This window comes from Neovison vison, chromosome 8 (genome assembly GCF_020171115.1).
Source record: "Neovison vison isolate M4711 chromosome 8, ASM_NN_V1, whole genome shotgun sequence".
In the NCBI taxonomy this organism is placed as follows: Eukaryota; Metazoa; Chordata; class Mammalia; order Carnivora; family Mustelidae; genus Neogale; species Neogale vison.
In genome coordinates this window covers 123687-135321 of record NC_058098.1, presented here as the reverse complement: position 1 = coordinate 135321, position 11635 = coordinate 123687, and the positions used below count along the sequence as shown (strand labels likewise).

Sequence of the window (11635 nt, the reverse complement as noted above, 5' to 3'; positions counted from 1 at the left end):
ACCCACTCCTGGGAGAAGGGACATCCCTGGGAGTGTGGCCTGTGGGTCCTGACCACGTGGCCCCTCGGCCTGTGTTCTTGCCTGAAGCTGGCTCCCACCTCTAGAGCCACAGTCTCCAGCATGGGGGCCACGGGCCTGACTCAGAGGTGCTGTGAGTCCAGCAGACATGCAGGGTCTCTGTGAGTTAGCACAAAACAGCCTCCCACTCAGAGACTTTTCTACGGATTACTGTTGAAGTGACAATGGTCAGGTCAGGTAAGGTTTTGTATATTAAAATCCGTGTCACGCATCCTTTTACATTTGTAGTACGGCTGCTATCACGTCACTGTGCCTGACGTGCTCTCTGTCCCCACTGGGTGCTGGTGCCCAACTTCTGGGGACACACCCTCAGTGAGCACGTCCTGTCCCTGGGTCAGGCCACCGGTCCCTGGGCTCCCTCCAGGATGGCACACGGTAGAAATCGAAGTAATTCATTTTCTGGACGCTTTGTGGAGACCCGTTCCAGTCCCCGCCATCTGTTTCTAAGAGGGTGACCCCAGTGTGTTGGGGCCCTCACGCCTGTGGGAAGCTGGGCTCTGGGGTCCAGTGGGGGACCGGTTGTGATGCCCAAGTGAGCAGGGGTGGAGCTCCCCAGGCTGGTCAGGAGCCCGTGTGCTGGGAGCCCTACTGTCCACAAGCATCCGGCAGATGGGGCAAGGGCTCCTGCTGGAGGTTCCTGTGGGAGTGGGAAGGTGGGGGCAGTGGGAGGGCTGACTGCTGGGCCGGGAGCTGGGGTTTCCCCACTGAAACCCCTGCCCCATGCTTGCTGGCCTGGGTCTCAGGTCTTCTCTTCCTGCGAGCCTACCCCTTGTCTGTCTGTGTCACAGGCTCTCCGCGACCAGAAGAGCTGGGCCCTGCGCGGCCCTCCGGGGGGGGGGGAGGTCCTGGGCTTGGCCTCCATTAACATCCCAGTTGTTTTTGCTTGCAGATGAGCTTGGAAAATGAGGATAAACGGGCTCGCACGCGCTCCAAGGCCCTCCGAGGTGAGTGCACCCCCTCCCAGCCCAGTGTGGCTGTGAATTCCAGGTCCTAAAGTAACAGACGCTACGTTGGTCAGGAAAGCAGAAGCCCACATTGGTGGCCAGGCCCTGGGAGGCTCCTCCCCTGATGCTGAGCAGTTGGGGTCCGTCCATGGTGTCTGGAGCCTGTGAGGCCTGTGGTGGGGTCCAGACCAAATGGCCTGGGGTGTGGGTGAGCAGGTAGATGGCCCCACAGAGTGCGGAAGGCCAAGGTCCCTCAGGAGACCTTTCCGTTTGGAGCTGGAATGCTGCCAGGCTTCTGTGACAGCCTCCTGCCCTCCTGGGAGGTCAGTCCTAGTGCAGGAGGACATGGCGGGGGGTGGGGGTGGGGGGGCTTGTCAGATTGAGCTGGCAGGGGTGGGGGGGCCTTTGGCTGGCTCACCTCCCCGACTCCCTAAGTACACACCGGGCCACGGCTGCAGGTCTGGTGTGGGGAGGGGCCAGAGCGCCGAGCTTCCCATGTGAGTGGCTCAGCTAGACCCCGGTGCACTGTTGCCCAGCGTGGCCCCATCACCAGGGACCAGCTGCTTGGTTCTCTCCGCCCAGGCTTCTCTGCTGGGTCGAGTTTCCTGTTGGAAGCTGACTTCCCATGGCAATTTGAGAAGGAGACACTGTCCTGGTCCTGAAGGCTTGGAGAGTGGGGGATTGGTTGGGACACCTGACCCCTCTGTAAGGCCAACAGCGTCTCGCGGGGAGATCTGGGGAAAGCATGGGGGGGCGCCGCTCGCCCCCCTGGTCCCGCCGCACATTCTAGGAGGTCAGGGAGGGATGGGGTTCCCTTCTCGCTGGGATTGTCTCCGCTTCTTTTCCGTTTGTGCCTTTTTAGTTCGGACTGCCATATGTGTTTCCCTGTTTCTCTCTTTCTCTCACCCAGTGCCCCCAGAGCCCACAGGTGCCGACCTCAGGTAAGAAAGGCTTTCTGCTAGCACTCAGCATTGCCCATGCCCGTGGCCCCGAACACCCCACTGTCCCACACGGGGCACTTTGGATGGCTAACCGCCCCCTGGGACCCCGTTCCTCCTTGCCGCGAGTCCCGCTATCTTCACCTTGCCTCTGCTCTCTCCCACCTCTGTCCTGACCCCACCACGCAGCCAGCCTCGGCACAGGGGCAGAGATGTGTTGACCAGGCCTGCCTGTCCCCGTGGCCCCCAGCCAGCAGCAAGTTGTCACTAGGAAGGGTTGTGCATCTGCTGGCCAGAGGCCCCATTTGGGCAGAGATGAGGGAAAGCGCTGCGAGGTCCCCAGTCGTCGGCAGACTCCAGGTGCCGACCGTGGCTGGTGATCTTGCGCTGACCGAGCTCTGTGAACTTCCAGATTCTAGGTCAGGTCTCACCGGGAGGGGCATCCTGAGGAGGAAGCGAGGACAGCCCACAGCAGGGATTTGCCAGGTCCAAGCAGGAGGGGCCAGGTCGACTTGCCCCCACCTGCTGGCTTCTGTCCTGGGATTGGCCCCTGGGATGGCCAGAGAGGAAGCCCCCGAGTCCCGTGTGTCCGGGCTGTCCCAGAACCACCCACACGACCTTGGACCTTCAAACCCAGTGGGCCTGCGCCCTCAGTGCTGTTTTGCTCAGACAGGGCTGGTGATGTTCAGTTTCCAACAAGGAAAACCAGCCCTCAGACCCCCCTGCTTCCTGAGGAGGGGCAGTGCCAGGTGTCCTGGCTCTGACAGGACAGGGGAAAGGGAAGTGGTGCTCATGGATGGTCCCAGAATGTCAAGGGGTGTCAGGGGCCCCCTTTAATGGCCACAAATTCCCCATGAGACGGAGCTGGGTTTGGACTGCAGCTGCGCTAACCTGCCAGAGGCTTGTCCTTGGGGGACAGAAGGGCTCCAGGCCCACCCTCATTCTCACAGAGCCCCCAGCGCCCAGTCCCTGGCCATGTTGGTGGGGCGCTGTGCCCATGCAGAAGGGCCAAGGGCGACAACCACACCTCAGTGAGGTTTCTGTGACCTTCTGGACTCCCAGCGGGGGACACACAGAACATTCCAGTTTCTGAGGGTCCGTGCTGTCCCTGCCCTGCCCAACCCCCAGCCTGGAGCAGACTTTCCACGTCACTGCACATGTCCGGAGCTTAGGGGGAAAGAATCTTACCGAACTGAACAAGTCTGGGGCCGGGGCTGTCTCATTTCTCACCAGAGTGGCTGATGGCTGGTTTGCCAATCAGGACGCTAGAAGACCCCAGAGCGTGCAGCGTCCCTCTAACCTTCGAGGCTGTGAGCTGGGGACAGAAGGGAAGGGACTGGAGGGCGGCTGGAGGCCCAGGCTTGCGACAGACTCTGCGCTGGCTGCCCGGCCTGGTCTCGCTCTCAGGAGACACGGCCGGCTGCTGTTTTCACCCCGTGTGGGAAGTGGGGAAACCGAGGCTTGGAGGACTGAAATTTGACCAGAAGAGCTGGGTACCACCCCAGGCCCCAGCCCAGCTCACGGGGAGAGAGTGGGAAGGCCACCAAACCAGGCCGGGGGGAAGGTCCTCAGAACGTGCTCCCTGGATGGGTGGCCCGAGGCACCAGGGGAGAGAAGGCCTCCAGGAGGAGGTGTCACTTCCTCTGGCGTGTGATGCTCAGCGACAACCTCTTCAGACCGTGAAGGGGAGGAGGCTGGTCACGGGAATCAAGGAAGCTCTGGGTTTTGGTAACAGCAGCTAATTTGGGCAACAGATAAAGTTATGGAGTGACTTGCGAAGGCAGATCCAAAGACCTTTCTCTCCTAATTTTGAAATAGAACAGAAATGACTCTGAAGATAGTGTTGTTTTCAAGTGCTCTCAGAGAGGACCCAGCCATGAGAGGGTCCTGTGAGCACCTTCGTTCACCGTGAGGTCTCAGCCTCCTTTCTCGGCAGTAGGGAGACTGTTGCCCGAGTTAGTGGAGAAACTAGGGACAAACGCGTTGATGTCACTGTTTTAACAACAACCCTCAAGGTTTGGGGCTGCTTGGAGCTGAGTGGAGTCCTCTGTGCCGAAGAGACTCCCGTGTCCTGCCTGGGAGGTGCGGGTCCCTCCTGGGCTCCTGGGCGCTCGCTGGCCTGAGCTATACCTGGGGCTGTGATGTGTGCTGGGATCGTGGCTCTCGCTCTCTAGCTGGGCACACCAACCACACGGGCACCTTCATGCTGTGAGAATGGGCAGGCGCTGCGAGCCGGCACATCTGCCCAGCTCACCAGTGACTCTGCCCCGTCCTGGTGAGGCTCATGCTCTGGGTGCCAGCGCAGGGAGCCTGTGACCTGGAACAAGACATCACCGTATTAGATAAACTCCTGCCCAAGTCGCTGAAGGGAGAGCCGAGTTAGGGAGAAGCTCTACGGTGGGACCCGCTCCATGGATGAGGGATAGAGGCCTCCCTGTCCCAGAATTCGGCCCACATCCCCTGTCCCAGTTTGTTTTTTCCCAGCTCGAGCAGGCTCCCCGGAGGCTGCTTGTTCTCAGGGGAGTGGCATGGCCATTGTTAGGAGCTGAGCTGAACAGGAGGCTGACCGGGAGCCGCCAGGGCTCTGAGTGCCTTCTCCTGCCTCTGGAGCCCACGTTGCTTCTCTGTGCCCTGGGTTTAATGCTGAGCGCCCAAGAGAAAGCAAATGGACCTGGTGGCTTTTCCTTTGCGTCTGTGAAGAGTGGGAAGAACTGTGGGACCCTTCGGTCTGTGTCCTGGTCTGGGCCCGCCTGCAGCCACACGGCCTGGGAGGGGCTGTCAGGGGCTGTCGGAGGGGTTGGCTGTGGGAGGGTGGGGCACCTGCTTCCCCCTGCAGATGCCTGCTGGGCCCCCTCCAGAGCACGTTTGAGGAGAGCCGCCCATCTGTCACACCTGCATCAGGGTTCCCTCCCAGCCCTGTGACGTCGCCGGAGGGCCTCCTCGGAGCCAGTGGCCAGCTTCTGCCCAGGGGACAGATGAGAATGGAGAGGTGCCCCACCTGCCTGCAGGGGGCGGGAGGGAAGTCAGTCCTGTCCAGGGCTGGTAGCTGAGTGCGCTGGGGTTTGGGTCTTCCTGGCCTCAGCCTTGACTTCCCTTGACACCTGTAGCTTATGGTTGGATGTGCAAAGCTTTCACCGGGACCCTGTTCAGTGGGGACCATGAGCAGGCTGTCTGCAAGCCTTCTGCCTATCTTCCTGTCCCTGCCGCCCTCCGGGAGCCACAGCAGGGAGCTCAGGAAGAAGCCCTGGCTTCCTCGGCCTCCTCCCCCCAAAACGGGGGAAGCTGGTGCTGCTTCTTCACCCGGGCCTCACGCACCCTGGGGGCGCTTGTAAGGGAAATGGTGTGAGTGGTGCAGCGGCCGGCAGGCAGCCGCTGGGCTTTGACTGGGTCTCCCGTGGCCACTGCATGGGGAGCCAGAGTGCAGGGGCTCCGGCTTCTAATCCTACAGCGGTCCTCACCTGCCCCAGACATGTGGGCTCCCAGCCCGCCCTGCTGCCCCCTGGGCTAGAGGCCAGGATGCTGGCGAGCTGGTGGCTGGAGGTGTGGCTCAGAGATGGTGATGCATCCGGGGGCAGGGCCAGCGGCCTTCAGGACTCCACAGCAGCTGCCACATAATTGCCTGATTAACTCAGTGATTAATCGGCTAATTGGGACCTCAGCTTCAAATCCCTAGTAACAAGGACCTTTTGTGAAAAGTCTCAAAGCTAGCTCTTGAGAGAGAGAAAGCAAGCGTGGGGCATAGATTTTTAGAATAGACGGCCGGGGGCAGCAAGTCCTGGCTGTCTGGAAAGGAAATCCACAATAAAACGCGGCCGGCCGTCTTCCCTCTCTCCCCGCCCTTCCCTCTCTCCCCGTCCTTCCCCCTCCCCCCTCCCTTTCCCCTCCCTCCCCGTCCTTCCCCCTCCCCCCTCCCTTTCCCTCCCCGTCCTCCTTTCCTTTCTTGCTTTTAAACTGAGAACCAGCCCTGGTGGCCTCAGCCTGGAGGGCAACTATTGAGCTCGTAGGTGGGGTGGGGCTTGCCTCCGTCCACTGTCTTATTCTCCCTGACCCGCCCACGAGGGTGACCCGTGTGGCCTGGGGAGTCCCACCGCGTTTCGCCGTTAGGCTGTGATCAGTCAAATTAGAAACCACCAGGCGTGTCTAGACTGAGGTCGTGGGCCGTGTCCCTTCCGGGGCCCACCCTGTTCTTCCCTCCCAGGATCTGGGAGGGGCTAAAAACAAGGGCTTCCCCTCAGCCTCCCTGGGGTGACCTTCAGTGCCTTCTCCCACTTCTCAGGACGTTGGCTTGCCACTCCGGAACAGGAGGGCATGTCTGCTTCTTGCTGTCTGCGGTCTGTGGATGTGCGCAGCAGCCCATGGGATCCCGGCCTTGCACAGGGCTGACTCCAGGCAAACTGGGCTGGGTGGTAGGCCCCATGCCCATGATCTGACGTTTCCAGAGCTTTCCGTGGTTTGGTTCCGTAGGGCGACAGATGACAGTGGCGGGGGAGGGACTCCTGGGTGCCTTGCCTTCCTCCCCGTGCACTTGCTGGCCCCCAGGGTGCATGAGGCCCAGTAGCCCCCTTCCCTCCAGCCGCCGCCCCCCCCACGTCTACGGGTCAGCCCCGGTCATAGGCCCTCCTGGCCTCACTCGTCTGCACCAGGCTGCGGGCCTCAGAGCACAGTGACGGCCGGCTTCTGGTTCTGTTGCTGGTTCTGGGGGCTTCACAGAGCACCCTGTTTCTTGGCTGCTGGGAAGCCAGCAGCAGTTTGCCGGCAGTGGGAAAGACTCATGCGCAGAGAAGAGAAGCCGTCTAGGAGACACCGACTTCGGAAGTCTTGATCTCATACATGCAGACCTTTAATTAAACACACTCATAAAATTGTAATGAGTCATTCGTTTACTTAAATGGGGTGAGTTATTTCATTAATTTTTAGTGAACTTCAAGCAGCCGTTCTGAGATGCACTGTTTGGAGACAGTCTCCTGCTCCCGGGGAAGGGTCTGGGGCGGGCAGGTCCTTCCCCCTGTGACCACCTCTGCTTCTCTCCCTCCAGCTGCCCCACCCCAGGATGCACAGGCTCAGGACACATCCGGGGCAAGTACTCCAGACACCGCAGGTAAGGGGGCTCCCGGAGAGCAGTGGGCCTGCTGGAGCCCCTCACCCTTTCTGGGTTCTTTTGTAGCTCTAGAACCTTCCATCCGTGCCTGTAGCTGCTGAGGCCAACACAGCTGTGGCGCGTCATGCCGCGGCCTCTCTGCTGGGGCCCAGAGGAGGGCGTTGGGAGGGAGTTCAGAGCGGACCTGCCATCCACAAGGGGGGCCTCAGTGAGCTGCGGCCTAGTGGCTGTTGTCAGCTCGATTGCAGTGGGGGAGGGTGTGCAGGGTCTGGAGGTGGAGAGGAAAGGCCCGGGGCACCCGATGGCCTGCCAGGTGGGAGGAAGTGGGCGGGGACCGACAGAGGGCCAGTGCAGGGTTAGGGTTAGACGGGGCCACTGAGGTTAGGGCTTGAGAGAAGAACGAAGCGCGGTTTAAAGCACATGAGTTTTTGATTCACAGAAAACTTCAGTACATCAATCTGCCTGTCCTGAACGTGGGGCTTTTAGCTGAGGGCCAGTGACAAGACGAGACGAGCTTTCACCACAGGGAACGCGGCTGCCGAGGGTGGGGTGCGGGCGGGTGGGTCCCAGAGAGCCTCGACAGGGCGGCCCTGGTCGCCTTCCCCCCAGTTCGCAGAGCTGCCCGCTGGCCAAGAAGAGGAAGCTGGAGGGCGCGCCGGCCGAGCACCTGGCGTCCACACGGAAGTCCCGGCCCCTGAAGCTGGCACTGGACGAGGGCTGTGGCGCGGACACCGACGGCAGCGAGGACGCCGAGGTGAAGGACGCCTCTGTCTCCGATGAATCGGAAGGAACTCCGGAGGAGGACGAGGCTGAACTGCCAGGACAGGAGGAGATTCATCGTCCCGAGCCAGCTGAAGGTGCTTTGTGGCTCTTTCTCCCCCGAAATAAAGGGCGCTTAGTGTGGCCCTGGAGAATCACAGCCTGCGAGTGGGGAGGGGGCCCCACTCCGAGGCAGTGAAAGCACCGCCGAGGAAGCCCTTCCTGAGAACAAGCGAGGTCTTGTCCTGACATTGTCGGGGTTTCCTGGAGAGGGGCCGGAGCAGGGCGTTGGAGGGGCCTGTGGGCACATCTCTGGGAACGCTGTGGGTGTTTGTATGTGTGTGTGTGTGTGTGTGTGTGTGTGTGTGTGTGTGTGTGTGTGTGTGTGAGAGAGAGAGAGAGAGAGAAAGATGGATGGACAGATGGGCGTGGGCTGTGCCTCGGGTTGTGGGGGAAAGGGGGAGGGGGCTCAGACAGACCCCCTCCCCCTGGCTCCAGGGAAGGGCAGCTGGGGGTAGGGCGGGGGTCTGCTGGGTGTCAGGTGAGACTGTGGGGGTGTCCAGGGAAGCCTGGGGTGGGATGGGGACCTGAAGGGATTCTCTGCCAAGCGTTCTTCCCAGGGTGTGAAGCCCAGAAAGTGGCTCTGGGTCCCGGAGGGAAGTGTCCACGCGCCCCCCCTAGCCTGGCAGACGTCAGTCCTGGGAGTGGGACTGGGACCTGAGGTCCCGAACCCCCAGAACAGCAAGGTGCTTGAGTCTTCTGGCCTTGCACGGTCTGAGACGGCATTTCTGCTTCATTGTGGAGCTGATTCTCAGCGAGCGTCCTCACGCTCACCTGGCTCCTGGGCGGGTCTCTGGTCCTCTTTGCAGTGGTGTGTGGCCCAGTGGGCTCTAGGCAGAAAGCACTAGCTTGCCCGCCTTCTTACAGAGGAGGGCATTTGGGGTTTGGGCGGCAGCCCCGGCTGGCCCCCCAGAATAGGCGCCCACACCCAGGGCGTCCTTGTGACCACCCCACAGGCCGGTGTGTGGGGAGCCTTCACCACAGCAAGGTCATGGCACTTAAGATGTGTACACGTGGGTCTTTTAAAAATATAAATTCTTTTTCTCCTTTGTGTTTATGAAGCAAATTTTAGAATCTGTTGTATTAAGTGCCATTTTATGAAATGCAGGTTTACCCGATTTGAGAAAGTAGCCTTAAAGGGAGGGGCTGTTAGTAACAAGTATCGGAGAGTGTCCCAGCTTCAGAAGAAGCAGTGACCCCTTCTCCTCCTCAGATAAGTTCACCGCGTGTCTGCGGCCCAGCAGAGGGGCCGGCATGCCTGACCACCTTCCCCTTTCTGGGGGTGTCGGGCTCCCCAGGCGGTTGGGGCAGGGCGCTCCTCGGGCTCCTTCCACATGTTTCTGATTCTGTGCAGGAAGGAGCCCTGTCAAGTCCCACTTCGGATCCAAGCCTGTCGGCAGCTCTGCGGGCCCCGCCAAGGGCGGCTACAGCAGCTACCAGGAGATCATTGCTACTTCTCTCCTCAACCTGGGCCAAATCGCTGTACAGACCCTAGTTGGGGAGGACTTGGGCCAGGGGGCCAAGCCGGGCCCTGGTGTTGGGCACCTGGTGCAGGAGGAGGCTGAGGAAGGGGCCACCAGTGACGAGGGGGAGAAGGACGTGTTCCTCAGGCCAGAGGATGCAGAGCAGGTGACGGGAGTCACCAGGGAGCGTCCCCAGGAGCTCAGTCCCCAGGCCGTGGAGGGTGTGGCCAGTGAAGGGTCCAGCAAGAGGAAAGTCGCTCTGGGTAATGAGGAAGAGGAAGAGGAGGAGGACGAAGAGGAGGAGGAGGAGGAAGAGGAGGAGGAAGAGGAGGAGGAGGAAGAGGAGGAGGAAGAGGAGGAGGAGGAGGAGGAAGAGGAGGAGGAAGAAGAGGAGGAGGAAGAAGAGGAGGAGGAGGAGGAAGAGGAGGAGGAGGAGGAGGAGGAGGCGGCGGCGGCCGCTCCTGAGGTCATCTGCCAGGAGGATGCCCCCCTGGCCCCTGGCCAGAAGGTCCCTGAAGCCCGGCCGCTGGCCTCGCCCAGCCCGAAGCCCGAGTACCCCGTCCTGGGGGAGGAGCGCTCCGACGACGGCCTGGACGAAGACGCGCACTCCCAGAAGTCCGCGGCCACCGACGCGTCGGAGATGTACGACGTGATGACACGTGGGAACTTGGGTCTCCTGGAGCAGGCTATTGCCCTAAAGGCTGAGCAGGTACAAGCCGTCTGTGAGCCCGGCTGCCCGCCCACGGAGCGGGGCCAGCTGGGCCCCGGGGAGCCCGGGAAGGCAGTGAGGCCCCTGGATGCCCGGAAGAGCTACTGTAGCAAAGGTAGGGCTGGCGGCCGGGCCCACACACCCTCCCGTCCTCCCTCCCACCCTCCCCGTCCCCCCACCCCCTGCTGGGGCTGGGTAGTGCTCGTCCCCCCACTGTCCCCACTGGTCATGGAGAGGCAGGCTGAGGGACAGGTGTGTCCAGAGTGGAGGACCTTAACGGGCTGGAGGTGCAAACAAAGGGCACACATACACATAACTACAGTCTGGCCACAGATGCAGGGAATGGGCTCACACTGCCCTTGTGGGGCGATCCAGAGAGAGTAGCAGAGCTCCTGGGGGGGAAAGCGGAGGCTAGGAGGGGCAGTCAGCTGGCTCCCTCAGCTCAGCCGCAGCTTGGGAGCTTGCCGTGGTCATGGAGAGACACAGGCAGGCCCTGGGCGGACACAGCTGGGTCGTAGAGACATTGAGTGAGCTCTGGGGAGCCCCCATTGGTAGGTAAGTGGGGATACAGGGCACAGATTTCCTAGGGAACCTCGATGAGATGAGCTGGGGGCAGACGCTGAGGGACACAGCTGAGGGGACCCAGATGAGGATGTTGTTTCAACCTGGAGGAGACCTGTCACCTTTCAGGGTGGCACAGATGTGGGGACAGCTGCTCGAGAGCTCGGATTCAGACTGGCAGGGGCTTCAGGGGACGCAGGGGCAAGGAGACCCAGATGAAGGTGACCCACATTTAGGGAGTCAGAGCTGCGTAGAGTGTCAGTCTGCGGGCAGTGGGCTTGGGGCTCACGGATCAGGGCAGAGATGTATATGGCTGGGCACACCGTGTATGGCTGGGGGACACCGGCTGAGTGATGGTCTCAGCCCAGGTGTTAGGGTGACTCAGACTTGTGGAATGGACACTGGGGGACCTGCCTTCAGGGATAGAGTTGAGGGCATGGACCCAGGGGACAGAGCCTCAGGGTGAGGAAGATGGCCGAGCGGAAGCACTGGGCAGGGGCAAGATAGGACTCACGCCAAGTGTCGGATGCAGCCTGAGCCCCAGATAGAGCCCGAGTTCTGGAAGCAGGCATGGGGGACAGGTTGGGGACAACCCTGCCTGCTGGGTTAGTGGACGTCCAGTTTCCTGCTCATTTGAACGTGGAGATGCAGAGCCTGGGGCCCTGCACTTCAGAGCCCCCCTGGGTTTCTGCCTTGCCTGGGGGAGGCATTCTGGGTGTGGTTGTGTGACCTCTGCTTCTCCTGGAGGGGAGGGCAGCACCCAGAAATTTCTCTGGGACATCGGCTATGCTCTGGGGATCATTGTGTCCTGACAAGTGTTTCCTTCTGGCCCCTACATCGTAGAGGGACATCTCCTGGCCCACAGAGCCTAGACTTGAGTTCAGCAACTGAGATTTGAGTTGAAATTTCTGCCCATGCCTTTATCAGTCATGCGGCTTTTGGCAAGTTAACGTCTTTGTCCTCGTTTTGTCAAAACCAAAGGACAGGTCCCGGCAAGGAACTGGTCCCATTTTTCACCTCTCTGT

General features: G+C 61.1%; 1 protein-coding gene across 1 annotated transcript in view; it reads left to right on the top strand.

Moving 5' to 3' along the window:
* Positions 1-967: 967 nt before the first annotated feature.
* Positions 968-11635, top strand: part of MYT1 (myelin transcription factor 1) — a 35863-nt gene continuing 25195 nt past the window's right edge. Inside the window, exons 1-5 of the mRNA XM_044262261.1 lie at positions 968-1022; positions 1933-1963; positions 6996-7058; positions 7668-7915; positions 9232-10164. Coding sequence (XP_044118196.1) covers positions 968-1022; positions 1933-1963; positions 6996-7058; positions 7668-7915; positions 9232-10164 — 1330 coding nt within the window. The remainder of the gene's footprint in view (positions 1023-1932; positions 1964-6995; positions 7059-7667; positions 7916-9231; positions 10165-11635) is intronic.